This window comes from Dermacentor andersoni, chromosome 9 (assembly GCF_023375885.2).
Source record: "Dermacentor andersoni chromosome 9, qqDerAnde1_hic_scaffold, whole genome shotgun sequence".
NCBI classification, from domain to species: domain Eukaryota; kingdom Metazoa; phylum Arthropoda; class Arachnida; order Ixodida; family Ixodidae; genus Dermacentor; species Dermacentor andersoni.
Window position 1 is genome coordinate 121401299 of NC_092822.1, and position 25798 is coordinate 121427096.

Below are 25798 nucleotides of genomic sequence, written 5' to 3' on the forward strand. Positions count from 1 at the left end.
TCCTTAAAATGTCTGTTTTCCCTAAACAATTTCCAGCTGGAACAAATTACCTGAAGGGCTAGTGTCCATGACATCACATGAGTCATTTTCTTTATGTTTGTGACACTTTTGTGTATAGGATTTTTATTGTTTTTCTTACCCTGATGTTTTTGCCACCATCACGCAGTGGTATTTACTCTACCTTTTCATATTAACGCCTCCCCCCCCCCCCCCAATAATGCTAGTCAATAGCGATGTGGGTATTAAGATAAAATAAAGAAATACAGGGGACAGAACGCTCCCCTGTGTCACTCAACAGGAAATGACTCTCTCTTCCCTTAGCATATTCCCTAATAAGACTTGACTGACACGATTGCAAAGGAAAGCTTGGATGAAACGCAAGGTCTTACCTCTATAACTGGCAACTGTTTGGGATTTGCTGTCTGAATTGTAGAAATGTGTGCCTCGTAAATATCCCCACAGACTGTAAGGTTCGACAGGTCATTACCCCTGTTAAGTTTAATGTGGCGAAACAGATTGTAATGCTATCTTGCACACACAGCCACCGCCAAAAACCAGTCATGTTCGATAACAGTTTTCGTTTGCGAACAGCATACCATGCTAAATTTGAGCACACCCGTTTCTTTACAACCTTTCGAAAGCAAGGAGTCAGCGAAACGGGGCAAGACGATTGAAGTTCCGCAGTGCTTTTCTGTTTGAACACAGGTGCTACCCATAATACGCGGACTACCTGTGGAACATTTGCCGAGTTCCACATGGCAATGAAATATTTTTGCAGCTCCTGCCTTCGTTCAGTTGGAAAATCTATGAGCATTTGATTGCAGATTCGATCAGGGCTACATCACATCTTCACTGTAAGCTGCTCAGCGCTTTCGCCATCTCTTGTAAATGCCGCATCCACTAGTGACGAAGACGGAGCATGCACATGGACGTGGTGCTGATTGTCCGGCCAAGAGAGTAAGGATGAGGAAAGTTTTCCGCTAGCGCCTGCAGCGTCTTGCCCTGTTTTGGGGCCAGGGAGTCACATGGTCTGTGTAGTCGTCGGTTTCTATCAAAGTTGTTAATAACGCCTTGGACTCGTGCCAAAGGCTTGAATACAGATAGGCTAGAGCAAAATAGTGCCAGTTGAGCTCTGCTCAGTTTGTTTGCGTGCCTACGAATAACAAAGTCCATCCCATTAAAGGTCATCTTGAGAGAAGAGTCTCCCTTTTTGACCATCTAGCGCTCTGCTCTTAGTCAGACAGCAAAAGATTCATCAACTTCAAATCCAGAGCAGGAGAATGATCTTGCGATTTACCCAGTGCTTTAGCACCTTTCTTGCTTTGTATCTTGTTCACAAGAAGGTCACCGAAAAATTCATCGAGGTTTTCGTGTACGTATCCCAGCCGTTGATAGGGGAATCACTTCGATTACTAATATTCAAGCCAACAAAGTTTATATGGACCGTAAGGTTGTACCCGTGCGGTCGGTAGCCATCGTCAATGAGGCCGTAATGTCATTTCAATATATCACAATATCAATGGCCCTAAACGAATCTGGGTGTGTGTGGAACGTAGGCTTTCCATCCGTAGCCAGACATGTCTACTGTTCATCTAGAGTATCGACAAGTTCTTTCTGATTTTTTATTTATTTATTTATTTATTTATTCATTTATTTACAATACCCTCAGAGTAAGTATACATTATAGAAGGGAGAGGCTGCATAAAGGAAGTTAGAAATGAGCTTATACAGGAAAGGCACAGTATAAGTAACAATGAAAAAGTATGCTAGGGCACTAATTTACACATCATAATAAACAATAAAAATTATGGTACTTCCCAATAGAAATCTGATTACGCACTTTTCAATACACAAGTCAGGAATGATAAATCAATGCAAACCTAGTTAGGTGGCAGATATCGTATTTATACAATAAAAAGTCACATAATACATTAACCACAAGTTTCATGATTTAGATGTAGTTAACTAAAGCATCTCTGAATTCACAGACTCACCATATGGAATGACCCACTCCAAACAACGAGGATAGGTAATAGTGTCTCCAGAGACACAAACCCGGATCTCACTTTCACGCTAAACATGCCCTCGGCAGAATGGAGTCGACTCCCAGAAACCCTGGGCAGCGATCACCACATCCTCCAACTAACCGTGGCTCACACTCGCAAGCCCGCTAGGCTTGGAACGGCCCGGGTAACGAAGTGGAAGTCATTCAGAGATGTGCTAAATGTCGAGACCACCATCGAGAACATAGATGACTGGCTGAAGAAAGTCCTCGACACAGCAGAACGCCACACGAAAACAATACAGCTGAATGAAGTAGTGCCAGCCGTCGACACGCACCTCCTCCACCTCTGGGAAGCCAGAAGAGCTCTCCTCAAGAGGTGGAAGAGACAGAAGTTAAACAAGAAATTAAAGAAGCGAATTGCCCTCCTCACCGAGCAAGCACAGGCATACGCGGAGAGATTAGGAAGACAGAACTGGCACGCATTTTGCGACAAACTCCAGGGAACCCTGAGCACAAAGAGGACGTGGCATCTCCTGCGCGCCCTTCTCGACAACGGCCCTACGAAGACGCAGCAGCGACAGAACCTCTGTAGGCTCGTGCACAACCACGCCGGATCGGAAGAGAACCTCCTCCGAGAAATTCAGAAGAAGCTGTGCAGTGACCCACCCGTTAATACGACGGCACATGACAAAGCTTACGGTGGGAAACCAAACCCCGACCTTGACCAACCCTTCACGCATGCTGAACTTTCTGCAGCACTATCGACGCTCATCAGAAACACCAGCCCGGGCAAAGATCGGATCGTGAACAAGCATCTTCGGAACCTTCCGCAGCAGGCTACCGCAGCCCTGCTCCAGTACTTCAATGCATGCTGGGAGAAAGGAGAGCTACCGGCTGCCTGGAAGCACTCGGAGATTAGCATGATCCCCAAACCAAATAAACAGCTCAGCATCGAGAATTTGCGCCCAATTTCCCTTACCTCGTGCGTAGGGAAACTTTTCGAGCACATGATTCACAACCGGCTAACCTCGTACCTCGAAGACAACGGATATTTTCCAAACACTATGTTCGGTTTCAGGCAGAACCTGTCAACGCAAGATGTCTTCCTTCTACTCAAGGAAGAACTCATTGACCACCTGAGTACCAGAAGCAAATCATCGATTTTAGCCATCGACGTAAAGGGAGCTTTTGACAACTTCAGTCACGAAGCTATCCTCTGCAACCTCGAAGACCTGGGCTGCGGTTGTCGGACATACGACTATGTCAGGAATTTCCTCACGGGCCGCACGGCCACAGTTGGAATATACAACCTGCGCAGCGACAGCTTCCGACTACCGAGCAAAGGCACCCCGCAGGGTTCGGTCATGTCGCCGTTGCTGTTCAACGTCGCAATGATCAAACTACCCAGCCTCCTCGACGTGATACCAGACGTAAGACACGCTTTCTATGCAGACGATATCACGTTATGGACAAGGGCTTCAAACACTGGAACACAAGAAACACGCCTACAGGAAGCAGTAGATACCATCGAGAGCTACTTGCACAAATGCGGCCTCCGCTGTGCTCCCGAGAAGTCCGAACACCTCGTCCTCAAGTCAAGAACGAGAGGCAGACCACCCGGGTACGATGAACCCGATCCTAACGTCACCCTCAATGGAACGCCCATTCCAAAAGTGGAAACCCTACGAGTTCTAGGGCTACACATACACAAAGACGGGTCCGGGGCGGCCACCCTCCCGCGACTACAGCGAACGCTATCACAGCTCACGCATCTCGTCAGGAGAGTTGCAAGCCATAGAAGCGGACTTAAAGAACAAGACACTCTACGCGTGATGCAAGCACTCCTCACTAGTCGAATAACATACGGCACGCCCTACCTCGCGCTGAAGAATGTAGAGGGGTCATTCCATGCCAAACGTCCCGACCCCAAAAGTGACCATCGCTGAAGTTCCTGAAAAAATTTGGGCTAGATGACTTTTGTGTGAATAAGGTTTCGCCAAAGCATTTTCGTCGAAAAAAAATTTGTGATCACGTGATCGCTCTTTGAAATTTTCGGGAAGAAGCAAAAGCTGGTTGGAGGTAATTTTTTTTTATTCAAGCTTGAAAGTAGGTACAATAATAAACTTTATTTTAGAACATTGTACTGGCATCCTTCTTTCATATTACATTATAATTGAATAAATTTTAGAATTTTCCGAATTTAGTTGGCTCAGTAAAAAAGCAAAAAAAGTTGCGTTTTCAGACATTTCTTGCATAAACTGCGTTGAATTTTCAGCTGGAATAATTTTTCTGACTTTTTGCCTTTTGCTATATTGTATGTTAAAAATAATTCCCAATTATTAAGAAATATATTTTTTGAGAAAAATACCTCCGAAGTTGGAAAAAAATGACTTTTTGGCGAGATTCAGGCCACATTTAAGCATGAAGGCCCTCCAGATAAAAATATGTCAGATAGGTCACTATACGCACCGGCCTCTTAGCTTGTGATATAGAAAGTTTCATTCGAGTAAATTTTGTTTGAAGCGAAAAAAAAATTTTTAAGTCTGCAATCCATGTCATTAGTAGGCACTGCTGAGCTCAGTCTCACTGCACGATGCGTATGAGCCACCAGAGAGTTTTTGGGCTCACATATGCACTCCGGGTCTTCGCCGAAAAAACGTTGACTGTGTCGGCTATGTCGCTTGACGTCAGTCTAAACACATCGTAAATGGCCTGCTTTTGTCAGTTCACCTCTTGTCATTTTTGTGGCTCGGGGCTGTCAGGTTGGCGAACACGGCATCGATGTGGGTGTCTTGCAATAACAGTTAATGGCTAACTTTGCCTCCTGCAGAGCGTGAGGCAACACGGCCGCTTCTTTTCTGCTGTTCCGCACCAGAATAAAGACGGCTGTTGACCGGGCCACAGACGCTCACAGCTGGAGATTAGAGCCTGATTAAACTTGTCGGTTGCCTTCCGTTTTTTCGTTCACTCATGTTCAACTCTTCACACATGAACCTTTACAGGCAAATGAAAGACTCCATAGTATTCATGTCCGCTTCTTTACTTCAACTTCTTCGGTATTTGAGTATGAGGTGATACCAACCCGAAGAGTTGAAACCGTCACTGGTTTGAAGTGGTGGAATAATCGCGTTCCTTTAACACCGGTTGCTGTGCTGAATCTCAAACCAAGCTCTGTTCTTTTTCCTTGCATTTTGCAATTAGGTACCCACATTACTGTAATTCCCTTGATATTACTTTTGGCCCAGTCAAACAGATCCTCTGGAGATTGAATCTGGCTGTGATATGGCCGCTGCAAGCTTGCTCTTGCTGCCAGACGTTTGAGTGTGCCGCCGACACCATCGCATGCACTTTTGCCGTGTGAAGTGGCGAAGAAATTCCATTCTGCCGATAGATTAAAGTCCTGTTCATGGTAGCAAAGATTCAAAAAGTTCTTTTTGTTCTTATATTGTGATGAAGCTCCATCAGAGAAATAATGAATTTTTTTTACTTCAGGCAGATATTGTTTTACTACCTCGAGCACTGCACTCTGAAATGTGTGTACTGCGACTGTATCATGCTCCAGGCAGTCAGAAATAACAGCGAAACACCACGCAGAAACCTCTCCAGGGTCGCTTTGCGCCTTCCGAAAATAGACAACTACGGGATGTATTGTAGCTTGGGTGTTAACCCAGTGGTACGACTGTGGTGCGTCCTGAAGTATAAAACTGTAATTTTCCGCGAAATCCAACACCATGACGACCTCGTGTTGGCTTAGATTAAACTTCAGTTCTCGAAAGTAGTGAGCTTGCTGCTTACTGATAAAATGGTGGATCTTAAGTTGATTCAACATGTCTGTGAACTTTTCGGAAAACTCTTCTGATGTCAAAACCATGGTTTCGAGTCTACAGCGGACTCCACTTATCCATTGCCGGACAAGGATGTTGTCTCCGCTCTCTGCGACATGGGCAAGACTTTGTCGAAGCAGATTCTCAGCGTGCTTTATGCCAGGGCAGGATGCGCATTTGCCGAAAATGCAATCTTGGTTATCAAGTCGACATACAAGTGTAGCCAGCAGCTCTTCAGTTGTCTCCTTGAGCCCACTAGAATGAAGCATTAGTTTAAAGTTCTGATGGCTCATGCAGACACACACTGTGTGTGTGCCGCTTCCACCAGCCAAAACACATTGGGGAGGACGCAAAGCGGCGAACGTTGAAAAGCCACACTTTAAATTGTAAGTCTTCTTCCATTCTTCATGCATTTCCTTCAGGTTCATCAACAATAGTCGCTTTTGATGGCCTTTCAGAGTGTCCTTTTTTCCTGGTAGGCAATAAGACACAGAGTCATCCTCGTAGAAAGCTCTGACCGATGACTTCACTTCCTCACTAACTGGACGACCACGTCTTGTTTGCGGCCTGCCTAGAATCCCACTGTTAGACTTGACTTTCATTGCCTCGCGAACTTGTCTTTCCGATGCACCAAAGAACTCCATCATTCTTTCACGAGACCAAGATTGGGGGGCTAAAGTGAGGTACTGTATTTTTTTTTCTCGGCTATGTTCTTGGGAAAACTTGTTTCTCAAGTCTTGCATCAAGCAGACATAATCATTCAGGAGGAGTTCAGCGCCCTCGCGTTTGTCAAGGGTCGATGGTTGGCACATTTCCGGGGACGTAGCCGTTATTCCCTTCGCGTTTTCTCTCATTGTTTCCACTTTCTTTTTAGCGTGCGTCTGTCTTCCGCGCTGCAGTTTCCTTTTTACGCTGCTGCCAACACCTCTTTCTAAGGCCTCCTTTTCTGTTCCTGTACCACTTGATTCAGGTTCACTTTCACTACCTCCGACCAGAACATCGAGTTGTTCTTCTGGCAACACCAAATTTGCCATTCTTTGAGTACTATACAAGTTCCGCTTGCAAGCTTCACAGATTCGATTTCCTGGAAACAGGACTAGAGAAGGGTGGGCATCAACAACGGCCAGTGTGATGACGGTCGACCCCCGGCAATGCTTCGTATGTCTAAAGAATGGGTCTGAGCACAACTTCGAAGCGACTTTAGAAGTGTATCGATGAAGGTAAAGTTGTTTGTGGTGCATACAAATGGTCGCATCGTCACCCAGGCTTCTTTTTGAGCGCAGCGCAAGAAGACGCTGATCTATGTCAGTCAAACTAACTACAGTTGTCAGCCGCTGCTCACTGCAGTAAGTTGTCTTGTGGCAGTTCTTTGGGCCGAAAGAGCATGGCGGAAGTTCGCTTCCTGAAAAATAGTGCCAAGCGTACCAGTAAGCCTCCAGAAATAAGCTCGTTTTAGCTGCACTGCATTCTGTTGGTCTCATTGTCTAAGATTTTGGCTTTTCTGACATACCTCAAAACATGCCGCACTGTAAATGGGCTGATTAGATAACCCCAGTCTGTTCACGAAAATATCGCGCAATTGATATAGCAAGCATCGTTTTAGATGATGCCTTGAATTGTCATTCTCGTGGAAAAATCTGATTCAGTTCAGGCGCTCTAGGTGAACTGCGCAAAGATTTCAAATCGCAAGTCAATGCTCGAAACATTTTCTTACCTTTAGCATTGCAAGAAATTGATGCTGGAAGGCATGATACTGAAGCTTGGATTTCGCATCCATTCTGAAGGTGTTGGACCGAGTTATGTGCCATATTCTTTCCTATGTTCCTTCGTTGCGACAACGTTTGTACGCATTCCCTTAAAATTCGCTCACAGGAAGCCTCGTCTGCCGCCTTGTGCGTCTGTTAGCTGATCACACTATTTTCATCGGAGAAACACATGAATACAGAGGTAAGGGTAAACAAACATCCCCAGAAGGATGTAAAGCCGTTTTCCTTGCGTTTTCTTAAGCACCGAAAGAGCAAAAACCAAAAGAACGTCAAAAATTTTAATCTGCAGTAGTTATATATACTAGCCGCCGTCTGCTGGGCGGCAGACAAGGAGGAGAAAGCAGACGACGATACGGAGACGACAAGGAGAGCGGTGGCACGTGTGCAGTGCCTACTAATGACATGGGTTGCTGACATCAAAAAATAATTTCTCGCTTCAAACAAAATTTACTCGAATGAAACTTTCCATATCACAAGCTAAGAGGCCGGTGCGTATATTGACCTATCTGACATATTTTTATCTGGAGGGCCTTAATGCTTAAATGTGGCCTGAATCTCGCCAAAAAGTCATTTTTTTCCAACTTCGGAGGTATTTTTCTCAAAAAATATATTTCTTAATAATTGGGAATCATTTTTAACATACAATATAGCAAAAGGCAAAAAGTCAGAAAAATTATTGCTGTTGAAAAGTCAACGCAGTTTATGCAAGAAATGTCTGAAAACGCAACTTTTTTTGCTTTTTTACTGAGCCAAATAAATTCGGAAAATTCTAAAATTTATTCAGTTATAATGTAATATGAAAGAAGGATGCCAGTACAATGTTCTAAAATAAAGTTTATTATTGTACCTACTTTCAGGCTTGAATAAAAAAAAATTAGCTCCAACCAACTTTTGCTTCTTCCCGGAAATTTGAAAGAGCGATCACGTGATCACAAATTTTTTTTCGACGAAAATACTTTGGCGAAACCTTATTAACACAAAAGTCATCTAGCCCAAATTTTTTCAGGAATTTCAGCGATGGTCACTTTTGGGGTCGGGACGTTTGGCATGGAATGACCCAGAGGTAGAAAAAATTAACATTCAAATACGGAAAGCCATCAAAATCGCCCTGGGCCTACCATTTACGGCTTCGACTACAAGACTGCTCAAGATGGGCGTACACAACACCTGGCAAGAACTAGCTGAAGCTCACAAAGCCAGTCAACTAGAACGACTGAAGCTCACGCCCACCGGAAGATCAGTGCTGCAACGGCTGAGCTACGGTGAAACCTTTATAGCCACCACAGACCGAAAAGAAAGAATTCCTTCAAACCTCCGCGAATCCCTGTCCATAGCCCCAATTCCACGCAACATGCACCCCACATACCACAAGGAAAGAAGACAATCCCGAGTGGATGCTCTACGGCGAAGACACAGGCAAGATCCGGACGCCAGATACACCGACGCAGCCAAATACCCGCAAAGAAACGCTTACGCCCTGAGCGTCGTAGATTCTCAGGGCAGAGAGCTAGCGTCTGCCACAGTCCGTGCTCAAAACCCCGAGACTGCAGAAGAGACGGCGATCGCCCTAGCAACTACCACGTGCATGGACGCAGCTGTCATCTTCTCCGATTCTCAAGCAGCCGTCAGGAACTACGCTAAGGGTCGCGTATCGACAGAAGCACTGAAGATCTTGAAGCACCGCAGTACGCCGATCCCCTACACCTGCGTGACATGGTTTCCTGGGCACGAGGGGCTGGAGGGGAACGAAGCGGCACATGCCGCGGCCCGAGGCCACACCTGCCGGGCCAACCCTTCCTACTCTCGAGACGCCCGGTCTGAGTCAGCGGAGGCAGAGACCGTACCCATCACGTACTCAGGGATCCTTCAACATCACAGGCTGGAACGCAGGGTGTACCCACCACCTCACCCAAAGCTCAACAAAGAAGAAAGCACTATACTCAGAAGACTGCAAAGTAATACTTACATCCACGGAATCATCATGCATAGACTGTACCCAACGCTACAAGGATACCACTGTCCAATGTGCGGCGTACCGGACACCTTAGCGCACCTGATCATCGAATGCCCATGGCATCTAGACAAAGACGCATTGCCTTCACCGAGAGACTGTTACAACGCCAGACAAAGCGAAGACCTCATAGAAACGTGGGAGGCCAAGCTCGTCTCCGAGGACCTGGAACAACAACGACGCCTCGTCGCCAGGGCCAAGGAGGCAGCGAAGGCCAGAGGGTTCCTGGAATAAGGAGACCTCCCACCGAGAGTAGAACCGGGGCTTACTCCGGAACACTGTTTCCAAAATAAAAGTTTATTCCTCCTCCTCTCTGAATTCAACAGGATTACTGATACTAAGAATAAATGCTGGAAGACCGTTCCTTTATTTGCATGTTCTTGGTAAAAATCATTGAGAATGTGTTAGTGTGTTAGAACGAGACACATGTACCTGATGGGAATGATCTAGACGTAAGGAGGTGAATGGTGCTGAATTAATCCATGCCCACCGAAGCGCTGCGTTCTGGTAGCAAATCGTATGAAATAAGTATAGGCAAGAGTCTTTCCTGGAGGTTAACAGTGAAGGTTGATTCAGTGTAGTCTTCATTTGTGCTACGCTTGCCGTACGGTAGTAATTAGTACAAGCCGAAAAGAGTGATTGTGCACGCTTTCAAGGCAGTTACTTGAGATGGCATGATGTGGGTCCCATACTGATGATGAATATTCCAACTGTGGGCTAACATATGTCGTGCATAACAATTGTTTGAGGGATAAGGGCGCGAGCGATAAGTTTCGGCGAATATATCCAAGTGTGCGATTAGCCTTCCTCGTTATAAAATCGATACGGTACTTCCAGGCTAAGTTAAAGGTTGTATGGACGCCAAGATATTTGTAGTTTCTTACGCTCGCTGAAGCAATATTTTCAAGCAAATAGGGAGCACAAGCTTCATTAGTACGAGATATTCGCATCGATTTGCATTTCTTTATGTTAAGTTTGTGTCATTATATATCCCCGTTATGGAGTGTGTATAAATCATCCTGCAGAAAGAAAATATTAGCGTCATTAGTAATTTTGCGATATGTTAGGCAACCATCTGCACAAAGACAATTTTTAGACAAAATGTTATCAGGTATATCGTTAACGTAGATCATAAATAATTGAGGCCCAAATTCAGACACTTGTGCAATGCCACATTTGACGGGTATTACAGTTCAATTAACTTAATCGGCGTTTACAAATTGCATGCGCTGTTAGAAATGCTTTTATCCAATTAAGTACATTAGTATCGTTGTTTAGTGTGCTGAGTTTAGATAGCAGTAATGGGTGGTGTACTTTGTCAAATGCTTTAGCGAAATCAATAAATGTACAGTCCGTCAAAAATCCTGCGTCCAAGTTGGAATGCAGGTCGTTAGTAAAGCAACGAAGGTGGGTATCACAGGAGAATGTATTACGAAAACCATGTTGGCTAGATGTAAAGTAATTGTTACATTCAAGATATTGATGACATGAGAATAAATTATATGCTTCATTATCTTCCAGGGCACTTAAGTCGAACTAATGGGCCTGTTATTAGAAGGGTCATGCATATCACCACATTTAGAATTCACATTTATGAAGTAGAATGATGTTACCAGTTTTAGAATGTATAGTCATTGGGCTGATCTAAATCACTGAGAAAAAAATCCATCCGCAAATTATAGAGCAATACTCACTAGTACTGTGTCAAAGTTTAATGTTAATTCTATCAACACCTCATGCCAATTTTGTTTCTAATTTAGTTATGATTGACTTAACACCGTTGCTAATAAATGTACGATATTGGGACCCATCTGGGGGTATCTTTAGGTCGTATTTCGGGAGGAGGAGTACGATGCGAAGACGGCAAATAGGCCTGTATGAACGTTTCATTTAGCCCATCAACGCATGCGTGGTCGGCGATTGCATTACCAGTTGGTGAAAGTAAAGTCATATTTCTAGTGCTATCTCCTTTCATAGAACTACAGAATGTCTTACTGATAGTGTTCAGTAGCTTGGCAAGAGTAACGTTGTTTTATGAAAGCTTCGCAGACCTTAACTTAGATAATAATGTGGCGGCCGTGTAATTGTATGAGAACCAGTGTTCAGGAGTTAGTGACCGTTGAGCGATGCTAAATAGGCGTTTCCTTTTGTTACTTAGTCTGTTCAGATGTCTGTTATACCATGGTGTGTTACTATTTGAATATATACGTCGAACTGGAATATAACTATTTATTAGATCAGATGCTTTTTTCTTTAAAGAGGCGCCAATTTGTCTCGGCAGAGCAATCGAGATGGCCGAGTACAAACGTATCAAGTTCGTTGTTTATTGCAGAGGAGTTAGCCTTTATATAATCGTCTATTTGTTTAAATCGTTTACGTTTCAGCGGTATTGATATCGTGATTGTAAAATGTAATGTATCATGGTGACTAAGGCCAGGTAAGTGCGTTATCGGTGATATAATATCAGCTGATGATGTCAGCACGAGATCAAGTAATGACGACGTAGTGTCTGCTACACGCGTTGGAAGAAAGACCATTTGTACTAGGGTAAATTCAGAACAAATTGATGAGCAGATACTGGATAATCGACAATTTTGTCTCCCCAAAGTGAAGGACGAGCATTGAAGTCAGCGCAGATGATTTGCGGAGCTGGACATGGAGAGAGAGAGAGAGAGAGAGAGTGAACTTTAATGAGCACCAGCAGTTCAGTCGGCTTGGCCTAGGCCTCCCACGATGGGACGTCGAGGTCTTGCCTCTTCGCAGCTTCGTTGGCCTGCTGGGTCGCCCAGAGTTGGTCGTCGAGATGGGAGCTGCGCAGGGCGGCGTGCCATGTCGACGAGAGGGTGACGGGATTAAGGTCTGGGTATTGACGTTTGCACTCCCATAGCATGTGGGGGAGTGTTGCTGATTCAGTTTTACAGACCTTGCACGTCTAGCTCGGGTAGATGTCGGGGTATATAGTGTGATAGCGTGTGAGGGAGGGGTATGTATTCGTCTGTAACAGGCGAAGGGTGGTTGCCTGTGCCCTGTTTAACTTGCGGTGGGGGTGGGGATGGTTCTTCTTGCGAGGTAAAATGATTTCACAAGGTCGTTGTATCTTGTAAGGCGGTCGCGTCCTGCGGGTGCACCTGCACCGTCTCCGGCATGGTTGACTAGTCCTCGTGCTACGGAGTGTGTAACCTCGTTGAGGTTGGTGAGGTGCGGGTGGACAACGCCGGTGTGTGCTGGGATCCAGACGAGGGTGATTTGATTTTCAGGCGAATGCGGGGCTTGTCGTAAGATACGGAGTGATTGCTGAGAAATACGACCTTTGATGTAGTTGTTGATTGCTGCGCGAGAATCGCTCTGTATGGTGTGACAGGCTGGGTCAAGAGTAGCCAGGGCGATGGCCACTTCCTCGGCCGTATCGGCATTTTTGGTAACGATGCTGGCAGCATGTCGGAGCAAGCCGCCTGCCGTGGTAACCGCCGCAAAGCGCCGTCCATCTTGGTACTCAGCTGCGTCGACGACGGTGACGCCCGCGGTGTTGGCATAAGCTTTGATGAGGGCCTTCCTGCGTTCTTTGTTGTAGTCTGGGTGCATGTTTTTCGGTATAGGGTCGGCGTGTATCCATTGCTGAATGTCGCGTGGTATTGGGTATTTGTCTCCATGTTGACGGTGGTAGGTGATATTAAGCTTGTTTAGGATGCTGCGGCCCGTTTCCGTTAGGGTAAGCAGCTCTAGTTGGGATCGATGTTGGGCTTCGATTAACTCGTCTAGCGTGTTGTGAACGTCGAGAACAGAAATATTTTAAGGCCGTTCCAACGTGTACACGTTTGTGTGTGCATATGGAAATTGTGCAGGACATGTAATGCGTAGTGCAGGTAACCGACCAATAGCTGAAGTTACACAATGGGTGTCAAGAAAATGGATACGCAGTCGAGGAGGGCAGTAAATTAGGTGGGGTAATGAAATTAAGAAATATTAAAGCGCAATTTTGAATAAGCTAACGCAAGACGGGGTAATCGGAGATCGCAGGGAAAGGCCTTCGTCGTGAAATAGTCATAAAAACATTGCCGCACAAGCCATCACAGAATGACTGTCGACGGTAATACGTTAGCATTGAATCACTGTAGCGATACAACGTATCGCGATGGTGGAAATGCGTCAAGTATGGGCCTTGTAATGCAGCAGGATTCTTCTCTCGCCCTCCTTTAACAACACCCGGTGTCATCTAGTGGCGCCGCTGCGAAGCCTGCGCGTGGCCTTCGAAATGCATGTCGCGCCGGTTTGTTCCAACGCTGAAAAACGCGTCATGCCGCAACCGGGCTCCTCTTTCCCGCTTGATGATCATTTATTATCATCCCCTTTGAAGCGAGGTGGTGACAAGTAGCCACCTAGCCTGTTTGACCTACTCAGGTGTTCTATACAAGCTTTTCTTAGTAGCTATTTTGTTTACATAACTTTGTTCTTTTTCGTCTTTCTCAGAACTTCTCTATCTGCATTGTACCGCTATCTGTCTCTCTGAGGCATTCGGTCGTATCACTCTATTCTCTCCTTTTTTCGCCACAGATATGCTAAACGTCTCTTGCTTCTCTCGACTGCTAACCGGTTTATGTTTCCGTCTACTTAAAATCCAAGCGCGTCTAGAATGTGCACGTTACCTACTGGTCCCACTGGTTGGATCTGTTTGAATTCCATTAGAATGTACTACGGATTTTTGCGGCAGCATACGCATTCCTCCTCTAGTGGCGAATATTTGCACCGGTATGTTCTTGTTCCTGGGCAACCAGCTCGAGCCTCAAATAGCAAGGCACTTCCTTTCACGGTATCGTGCACATTTTCACTTACAATTTAATTCTTCATATTCCTGTAAATCGGCGTGGTCCTTCTTGTTTCTATTCTTCATATCCAATTTACTTCTTCAGGTTCTCTCAATTTCTTTCTGAGGACTCCCGGTTGTCTATTTACACTTTCAAATACTATGTACTTGGTTTCCAAAATCCTGACCTCTTTCTCCATTCTGTGTCCACGCTTTGCCGGTACAGATACTTGTGCACTTCAGCCACCCATTTTATTGGATCCGTCTTCCCGAGCCTTTCTCAGAAACTAATTTCTCTGACTTCAAATGAGGCACTAGCCATGTCCACAAGGGTCTGTTCGTGGTCCTCTTTTATTTTTAATATATATTAACGATTTACCTGATAACATTTCCTCACAAATTTGTTTATTCGCAGACGACTGCGTTATATATCGAAAAGTGACTAATGCATCTGATATACCTACCCTTCAATCCGATCTAAATAACATATCTAACTGGTGCCTCACTTGGTGCATGGAACTCAACATTAATAAATGCAAATCTATGCCGATTTCTCGTTCTAACACAACTTGCCCTACCTACGCCCTTAATGACTGCCCCCTTCAATCCGTTACATGCTACCGTTATCTTGGCATTCATATAACTAGCGATCTTTCTTGGAAGCAGCATGTACAGTATGTAATATCTAAAACTAACCGCTCCTTAGGATATTTGAAGAGAAATTTTTCGCTTGCGCCAGTTTCATTAAAACGGCTTTTGTACACGACATACGTCCGCCCCCAATTAGAATATGCCTCATCCGTTTGGGATCCTCATCAGATCACATTAATTAACGAAATTGAATCGGTGCAAAATCGCTCGGTTCGTTTCATCTTAGCTAACTACCATCGCACTGCTAGTGTTACATTAATGAAGAGAACCCTTCAAATTCCATTATTATCTCTTCGCAGAAAAGAATCACGCATTTCCCTTTTTCATAAAATCTACTACCACAACGCATCTCTTCACCCTCTTTGGATCCAACCTGCGCCTTATTATTCGGCTCGTCGTGACCACTTACATAAAGTTAACGTACCCCGTCATAACACCGTCGCGTGCTCACAATCATTCCCTCCTAGGACTTCAGTCGACTGGAATAATCTACCAACATCATTAGTAAGCATCAGTGACCCCACTCGTTTTAAGAATGCACTAATCAACATAAAATTATGTATGGTAGCAAATGGCATGATTATGTGCTTATTCGTGAACATTGTCTGCTTGCTAAAGTGTATTCTTTGTGTATTATCATGTTATGTACGCCTCTGATATTTGTTATGAATGTATTACTACTTTTTTCATATTGCTTTTGTTCGTTGGAAATTCCTTGAACTAATCCTGCATTTTTTACTCTTCGAATGTATTCTCGCCCCTCCCCTCTGCAATGTACAATTATGTACCTTGAGGGTATCACAAATAAAAAAAATAAATAAATAAACCCTGCAGTGACTCATGTGAGATTTTTCCACGAGCATCCAATGCCAACTGACCTGCCGATCTTTGGTTGACTTCCTGCCCCGATGAGATATCCGATTTTAGGCATAATATAGCCTTTGCGAACGTTGGCTCCCGCACCATTACTCCTTTCCAGAGTCGACGCACCACGTCATACTTAGTGTGGCCCCAAAGTTTCTATGTTTCCTTATTGCTGCTTTCCGCTTCCGCTTTGTTTTCAGTTTACCTTGGTGCGTGTTTCAGTAAGTCTCCTTCGTTTATGTATGCACCTAGCATTGATATTGCTTGACTATGGGAATTAGTGCTGTTGAATCGACACCACGTTATTTCTCGTCGATTCCTTGAAGAACGTATTTCCCGATTTCTTTGTACCAAACTTAAGACCTAGATTGGTCGATTGGTCGCTGCGTTGCCATGCATGTTTGCAAGTGTCTGCAAATCTCCTGCTTTGTGCGCCAGTAGCACTATGTTGTCCGCATACATCAGTCCAGTGCCTTGTGTCGCCCCATTTGTCCTTTAAGCATGTACGATAAATCAGACTAATTCACTGTTTTCCAGTCGTCTTCCTAAGCCCTTAACATAAAGCGTGAATAAGAATGTAGACAGAGGGCATCCTTGCTTCACTCCGTGTTGAACTGCCAACACTTCGTTTCATTTGCGGCCTTCCCATACGAATGGTACTCAATACTCGTTTGTCTCCGTATATAGCCCTGGACAGCTCCACGAAATCGTCTACGCCTTCGTACTTAAGAATATCGCATAACAAATCCCTGTCTACATTGTCGCAGACAGGAATGTTATCCATAAATAGGTATTCTGAGCTCCTGAAGTTTCTATCCACTGCCTTACTGCTAACATATTATCCTTTAAGCGTCTCCCTAGTCTTAACCCATTACGTAATCGCCCAAGAACATCATTTGTTCACCCACATTGACAGTTCTAATTTTATGGCCTGCATGGCCATTCTATGCATAATCGACGTTACAGTAGCTGGCCCGTACGAGCTCATTCTATCCTTATCACCTTTCCCTTTATAGATGAGGTCCGTGACTGTATTGCTGCAAGAGCTGTATTTATCAATAGCTGGATTTTATCAGCCTTGTGGCGTTGTTACTAGGGGCATTTTCTGCTTTTTTTCCAGTAAAGATTTGTATGGTATATTTTGATCACTCAGGCTTATGTTTTGACGCTAGATCTGTTTGGGTATGAACTACACTTTATGAACTACGTTGGCTCCACGACCGCTAAAGAAATTGTAAAAGAACAGCAGCCACTGAGACCAACCGGCCTGGGTTGCAATAATTTCGTTGTCTTCCGTATGCACCGTCTCTACTATTAGTTAATGAATTACCGTGCAATTAATATCCACAAGGAATATTTACCGCGGAAGAGCACATTTCTATTGCTTACTGGCCGTTAGCTGTTACTCCTTCAGTAAAAAAGCATAAGAAAGCCCGCGGAAAGTTTAGCTAGCTATCCAATTACGTTGACAATCTCGTTACAAAATTTATGAAAAGGAGCAGTCTCAGGACGCTGCCCTGGACAACAGAAGGCGGAAAAGGAAGAAATGATGCATGCCTGTAAACGACAACATATGGCAACCAAGCGAATAAGCGGATATCGAAGATACAGGAAAGCTTCGCAGCCTAATACTGACAAAGTCATGCATCATTTTCACATGGGAAACCAAATAAAATGCTTCAAAGAAATATATTAATATACCGTCGGTTTGACCTGCCTTATCAAAAACCAATGGGGAAAAATGAGATATGAGTGATAAGTGTGTATCAATCGCTAATACGTTTTACAAAACCATGATTTACAGGTAATGAAATAGACTGTCTCGCGACTTTTAATGAACGAGGCCACAATATGCTCAAGCATCGCACACGGAAAAAATTTCGTAATTGGGCATAATATTGGCTCAATGACGGTCTCCCTCCTTAGAAACGGGCACTACATTTGTCATTTTCAAATCCTTGGAGCAGTAGCTGAACTATGCGATGGTTCAAAAATTACAAGGAACATCGCTATAGTTACTTGCATAAAAGCGGAATAGACTTTTGTGGGTCACTGGGTCGGAGAGACGATTTAACCTTAAGCTTTAGCAGTATTTCCATGACAACTTTTAATGATGCCATGCATTCAACATAAAAATAGCAGGCGTAGCAGTTAAATAGAAGGTAAGGAACAATAAGCACAATATGTTTGTCGTGATATAACGAGCTGCGCCACTGAATTTATCCGCTTGAATTCATCCCAAAACAGCGCCACTTTCACGTTCGTGTTATAAAATTAGTAAAACGTGCCTCAAGGTAACCGAATGCACCATCGTCATCCCCACGCGTGAAAGCTTTGATAGTTCTACGCGCAGGCATAGAATCTTGAGCATCAACGTCAAGAAAAAAAGATATAGACCAGAATGTCATGATATGTCTTGATCCAATCAAAACCAAGGCAAGGAGTGAGACAGAATTACCAGGCCTAAGAACGAACTCAAATTAGGTCCAAAGTGTCTTCGTTTATTAACGCTCTGAAGAAGATAATTTTGAAACACCTTGTGAAAAAAACATAGTAGCGCTTTTACAATAAGGAAACTGAGATTTGAGGCCACACCGGTCGATGCCTGGTGAGTTAAAATCACCATCCACAATTATGAGGGCGGATCAGAGATCTTTGCCCCTATTTGTATTAGCCAAAATAAGGTAAATATCCTACTCTTGCACGTGCCTTACACTGTTTTTTCCCATAGTCCTCACACCGGTTCAGAAATTTGGCCCATCGCAGTACTAAATTTGAGATGCCCATGTGGTAGCATTCGTCCGGTTGAATGTGGAACTACAGTCGGACTGCAGTCTTGGCTTCATCGTTGTAATCGCTGTCTTTCCATGAACCTTTCCAGCTGACCTAGAATGTAGAAACCACTAGGTGCGAGGTTTCCCTGTGGATTTCGGATGGCGTTCATCCCATGCTCCATAGAAAACGAGTCACACTTTGTTGCTTCTATATCGTTGACGTGTCAAGCACAACCACCACCTTCAAGAACTGACGGCAGCGCCGCGCCGCGGAACTGCCGGCATATAAGGCCGGGTTGGTCGAAGAAGAGATATGAATAGGCTGTGAATAGACATGTTGACTTCGTAATTAAAACCTTAAATTGCTCAAAAAAGTAGGGGCAAAGACTTTCTGATTCGCCCTCGTAGTTTTCCCTTATGGCACGGTGCCGTATATTAATATAATTTAGTGGGAATCTGAAGTCAGAGTCTGGTGTTCCGTAAGCAGCAAGCACAACGACACCTTGACCACATACTTTAACCTTCAAGCACAATATTTCAGTGTTGTCTATTTTAGAACGGTTGCGTCAACGTTCGGTTTAACTTCAATGACTGCTCGGCCAGCCATACTGGGTCTGTGCCTTCGGAATAAATTAAAGACAGAGGGTACTACGTCTTCATCACATATACCCTTGTCGTGCCTCCTCTCTGAGATTGCAACAAAACGAGGGCTTAATAACAATGTAATTCTTTGAAGCTCTTACACCTTCTTCACAATGTTTCAAGCTTTTACATTTCCTAGATGGATTATTGCATAATTGGGTAGTCAATCTGCCCAGCGCTTAGAACGATAGCTCTAGATTATTGTGTTCTTTTGTCTCGTTGTTCTAAATAAACGTACCAATATCTGTGCACCGGTTGTCATGAATTAGGGATGCCTTCTTTTTAAAAGAGTTCCAAGATATTGTGCTTTCGAAAAGTAAGGCTTGCTATGCCACATTTCTTTAGGGTGGTTATTTTGAACAGATATGTCCATTAAGTTGTCCATTAAATCCTTTCACTGAAGTCCCGGAAAAAACCTATGACGGACATCTTACAACAGAATATGCCAAGGCTGTGAGCGCAGCGACAGATAGTTATTTAACTGAAAACCTTCATGTAAATATTCCTGCTATCACATTACGCTTGACATCTGCTTCTTATTCTATGTTTTCTGCAGAAATATCAAAGACTAAAATTTGAGTGCTTACTTCTATCTTGCAGTTCGATAAACATGGTGGCCTGAAAACGTGGAGTACTATGGACGCCTTACTTGTATTTTCAAGTGTATCTATTTCGCCGGTATTTGCTCGAAGTTGTGAAACGTGGCTTTCAATCTGACTTAGTCGAGTACTTGTACCATTAAGCACTTATATACCTTCAGTGAGACAGGGAAATTCAGAGAAGCGTGTTGTATACTAAGAAAAATTAAGGATTGTAATGCACCTAACTCTGTTGTTTGAAGCACTGAATGTACCAAATATTGCCATTTTCATTTCATTAATAGCAAAAACGCAACTGTGAGACAGAGAGAGCAAAGTAAAGCAGTACTGCAGCTGTTTCTGAAATGCGCCGTCGACATTGAGAGTGTAAACCATGCTTCAAGAACCTAGCTCAGGCGTTTTTTCTTCTGCCAAAACCATTTACAAGCTCGAGAAGTGAAAACACACACCTCGATAGCTTCTGTATGGTACAACTCATGTACCATGTGTGTTAACATGATGCCTTGCTTGCCCGGTCCAGAAAAGAAAACCATACGAGCGTCAGGTCAGTCCGGAGTTGTACAAACCTGTGTACAATTGTCTGAAAAAGTGCTTGATCAAGATAAAGTGTGCGAAGAACCTCGATTGGCCTTAAGAACATTAGCAGCATGATACTTCATATTGTGTACGTGCAATAACAGTGGACCAAGGCTCCCTTTCTTTTTTTTACTTTTATATACGGGTAGCTAATACAGCCAAGTACGTCCCTGCGCATGCCGGCAAATGGAGAGCAGGAATACAAGGACACACACGCCTGCTTATGATCAACAACGCCAGTAGCTGTTGCGAATAAAAAAAATCTGCTGCTTAAAGAATCGTGTAAATCACCTGCAAAGCAAAGAATGGATTAACAAATGCAAGAAATTCCGGAGAGCAGTATAAATATACGTACCAAATTATTATTTTTTGCGTTCCCGTTACAGGAGGATCCTGGAGGGGCGTTACCAACACATCCTCTTCTCGGAGTGGCTGCCGTGGCAACTGGGTCAAAAGGCGATGGAGGAGTACGACCTGAGCGTTCGTAACAGGGGCCACACGTCTTACGACGACACGCTCGATGCTACACTGAGCAACGAATTCTCGTCGGCCCACTTTCGCTACGCACATACCAACGTGCCTGGTGGATACTGGAGGTATGCGTCATATGTGGGTGTGTTCCTTAAGCACTCTATGACTTTTGTTACATTCTCTTTGCCTGGCAGGTTCTTACAGCTAGTTTCTGCATCAATACCCACTGTGGATTTACATAAAGTGAAACTGTAGAGCCAAGTGCACACTCTAATCCAGCTATAATCTAACTATGGACGATCACAAGTACAGAACGCAGAAAGAGCCTCGTGTTTGCTTGAATGGCATTAATTATTATTAGTTTCCAAATTAAGAACCTTAACCATGCAGCAGGGCATTTCCCGTACACAATTATGATTGGAGAAATTACTTTCAGCCGATTAAGACGTATCGCAAACAAATTCAGCTTTAGTTCTCGCTCACGAAGATTTTCAGCGTGCTTTCCAGGAAAGTAAACCATTTAGTTGGAAGGAAATTCGTCGCTCAGGACTGACGTTTTTCTGATCGCATTAAATTGTCGGCAAAAGGAAAAGCAACGGACATCATTCATTCAAAATGCCATTGCGTGACAACAATGGGCTCGGAGGATACGCTTTGAGCGTTTGATGAATAAGAGTTCTTCATTCATTAAGTGAGCTTTACGAAGTATTTCGCAGGCGAAAGTACGCATATGTAATGCCACGGAGTTCTCTTCCCAAAAAATTCCTAAGTGGCAAACTTTCATTTTAATTTATTTTCGGAGGCGACATAAATACTTCTTGATACGAAGTTTTGGGTACATCTGAATGCACTGGCTAGTGGAATTTACGCCAATGAGATCTCACTTGCATTTCTAATGTACAATTGTACGATTTTACAGTCGTACATGCATATTCTCACTTACGAAGTTTTGCTCAATCAAAAGCACTGCGATAAATATGGTGGAACACCAATGTATTAATTTGACTTCACTTAATAATGTTTGCATCTAGTGTGACGCGTCGTTAATAGTTTTCAATATTTGTGTTGTGATTGATATGCTCATAAATTGAAAGCCACCTTTTTATTCGGATGATTCTTCTCAGCCTGTAGGATCCGCTGATGGAAGGCCTGTTTTATCTGGAAGAACTTTAGGCGATCAGACGGGGTTGCACTTTACCAGAGGAACGTTTTATATAGTGCCGGCTGCCGGTGCTTTCAACCAAGTTAACTATACGTCTGCTGGTCCCGTTTGTCGCACTCCAAATAGAGAGCGAGAGATGAAGAGGTAGAGCAGGAAGGGTAATTAGGATTACGAATAAAATTTTCTCTGGGTGATAATGAAGTTAGCTGACGTTTACCTTAAGGATATCCAGCAGCAAAAATTGAATGCCAAGCGTATCTTTTCACAAGGTAGTCACCATGCGTTTGAAGGAACACTAGCACGAGTGAATGGAAAATTGCGACTTCCTATGGAGTTCACTTATGCCTAGGTAGCAAAGAAGCACTTAAATAGCTGCAATAGCAGTTAGCACGTTGTCGGATATCGTCAAATCAAATGAAAGGGCACAAATGCGCCCACGGTTTAAACATGCACCACTTGCCTCCCCGAGCGGTAACATTCTCGCGTAAGTATTGAGAAATCTGAAGCAGCAGAAGCTTGATGTGGGCGAATTGGTTTTGCATATTTGAAGAAAACAGTACTACGAAGACGCAGACTAAAAGAGGAACATGTAAGACGGACAAAGCGCTACTTACAACTGTTATTTTCTTTTTGAAGAAACAGGATTTTAAACAGATACAACCTAGAATGGCCCATCGTGACATCACGACCTCTCTATCTTATTAGAAAAGTTGTCTCTTTTTCGGTAAGTGTCACTGAAGGGCAGCTAATGCACGTGCCCTCAGCCTTTTCAATGTAGAAAGCTTCTAATATCTCCCGTTTTAGTATATCTCTAGACCGTGCCAGAAACCTGGTGTCGCGAAGATACGGACGGCAATTGTGACGTTTACAGTGTTCTGCCAGATGGCCCCCCGCATTGTTATTTACGGCCCAATTGTGCTCACGCGCCCTTTCATTAAAACAACGTCCGGTTTGACCGATATAAACCTGTTGGCAACTTAGGGGTATCTTATATACGACATTACTTTTGCAAGCCGGGCACTGCGCTGCATGTTTCTTAGAGCAGGGTTCGGGATTTGCTTTTGTGATCATAGGGCATATCTTGGCCAACTTACACGGTGCACTGAAGAGAAGGTTAACACTGCCTTTGCGCCACCTTCTTGAGGTTGTCGGACACCGTGTACCAATAAGGAATGACATGTAATCTCTTCCTATCAAATGGCTTGTGTTAGTGCCCTCTCTTGCCTGTTTGATCTTTTGAAGAAGCTTATCGCAGACGCTAGAGATCAAGAGTGAAGGGAAACAGGCTAGGCGTAGCCTTGAAACTTTGTTGTTGAAACTGCTTTCTACTTTGCGGTTGCAAGATTTATTTAGAGCTTCTTTTGGACAAGTCATTGCAACTCCTGTCATCTAGCCTAGACCCTGGAGCCTCGTTAACAACCACCAGGTAATCATCGACGTACCTCATTATGGAAGGAGCACACGACTGATTCAGAATGCTATTTACACACTTGTCAAAGGCGCTGAGAAAGATGTCTGAAAGAATGGGAGCGAGCCATGATCCAATGCAAATACCCTTGCGTTGTACATACTGTTGGTTTTTGAAACTAACGACAGTGGAATGAAGATAAAAGCTCAACAGTTGTAAAAACTGGCCACTATTCACTCCGGTTGCACAACTGAACCTAACTTCACCAAAGACTTGATCTTTTTCCATAATGGCGCTGTGCACTCCGTCATGAGGAATCGCATAATACAGGTCTTCAACGTCCAGTGAAAACACGTACACATTGCTCCAAGTTCCTCGTTCTAAAGTCAGCACTAATTCTCTAGAGCTCCGCACAAGGAAAGGGTCATCTAGGGGTAACTGGCATAAATGGCGCTTCAGGTAGTGCCCTACTTGCATCTGCCATGTCTTCTTCTCAGAGACAATGGCCCTAAAGGGGTAGTCAGGCTTGTGGGTCTTGAAGGCGAAAAATATTTCCAAGACGCCTACCTCAGCCCTGTTCGTCGCCTTCCGAAGAGCATCCAGGTTGAAGTTTTCAAGCAGCTTGATGGCTTTGGCTTTTTGCTTTTTGTGGTTGAAATCCATGGCCTTGAAATTCTTCTCAATCACGCTGATGGCCCTCTCTCCATAGGCGCCCTTGGAAAGGATGACGAAGGCATCCTCCTTGTCCGCCTGTACCGCGACGAGGTCATTTTGCCGTAGGAAGCCAGATATCTTCTTCAAGGGTGAGTTAGGGGTGGTTTTAGAACGCACGGTCCGAAGAAGGAAGAGATTACATGGGATTCCTTATTGGCATAGGGTGTCCCACAACCTCAAGAAGGTGACGCAAAGGCGCAGTGCTGCTTGTACCGTGTAAGTTGGCCAAGATATGCCCTATGCTGGCAAAAGCAGAACCCGAACCATGCTCTAAGAAACTTGCAGCGCAGTACACGGCTTGCAAAAGTAATGTCGTATATGAGATACCCCTAAGTTGCCAACAGGTTTATATCGGTCAAACAGGACGGTGTTTTAATGAAAGGGCGCGTGAGCACAATTGGGCCGTAAATAACAATGCGGGGGCCATCTGGCAGAAATCCGTAAACGTCACAATTGCCGTCCGTATCTTCGCGACACCAGGTTTCTGGCACGGTCTACAGATAGATTAGAACGGGAGATACTAGAAGCTTTCTACATTGCAAAGGCCGAAGGCACGTGCATTAGCTGCCCTTCAGTGACGCTTACCGAAAATGAGACAGCTTTTCTAATGAGATCGGGAGGTCCTGATGTCACGATGGGCCATTCTAGGTTGTATCTATTTAAAATACTGTTTCATCACAAAAAATATTTAGTTGGAAGTAGCGCCTTGTCTGTCGTACATGTTCCTCTTTTAGTCCGCGTCTTCGTAGCGCTCTTTTCTTCAAGTATTGAGAAATGTGTTGTACTACTCAACTCGCACGTAGAATATGATTAGGCAAGTCTTTGTAGCAAATTTGCGACACAATTCACAACGTTTCAAATATAGCGGGTTTTACTTGCTCTAATACAATAAAACCATCCTAAATCTGGATTTAACGAATCATTACAACCAAATGTAAAAAATAAAAGCATGCGTGGTAGTCTATCAGCACAAAGGGAATGTGGCTCATTAGCATTACCTTCATGATTAAATTCTCGCCGATGCTTTAACGTAAATTTCAATCGTTTTAGCCGGAACGGTCGGCAAAAAATTTCATATATACTGAGCAGCGTGTGGTACCAGGTAATCGCAATAGCCTCCGAAGACCTTCTGTACTTTATATTGCACATTGCCTTCAACATTCTTTTTTTTAAAATAACTCGCAAGCGATTACTCCAATTATTTATCTTGGATATGAAATCGAGTGCATGTGGAACTTCTTGGAAGTGGTTTACTCATATTCTTATCCCCTTTCGATAAATTTCTCACCAAATTGATCTGGGCCTGTATGTTGCCGCTGATGACGGAAAGCAATGTTGAAGTGTATTTGGAGAATGCCGAGATTGCGGGAAAATCTAGGATGCAGCAGCAACATGACAATGTTCGCGTTGCCATATTGCGCATGCTAGACTACACACAGTTCCATCTTCATCTCTGAAATGAAATGATGTTTTTACCATAGGAAGCACGACGAGATGGTTACTCATTCCATGTATATGGCATGCAGGTTT

The 25798-nt window shown here is 44.0% G+C and overlaps 1 protein-coding gene across 1 annotated transcript in view; it reads left to right on the forward strand.

Annotated features, from left to right (window-relative positions):
• LOC126529664 (peroxidase-like) overlaps positions 1-25798 on the forward strand; it is a 137249-nt gene that overhangs the window by 59313 nt on the left and 52138 nt on the right. The window contains exon 5 of the mRNA XM_050177177.3: positions 20900-21109. Within this exon, the coding sequence (XP_050033134.2) occupies positions 20900-21109 (210 nt within the window). The remainder of the gene's footprint in view (positions 1-20899; positions 21110-25798) is intronic.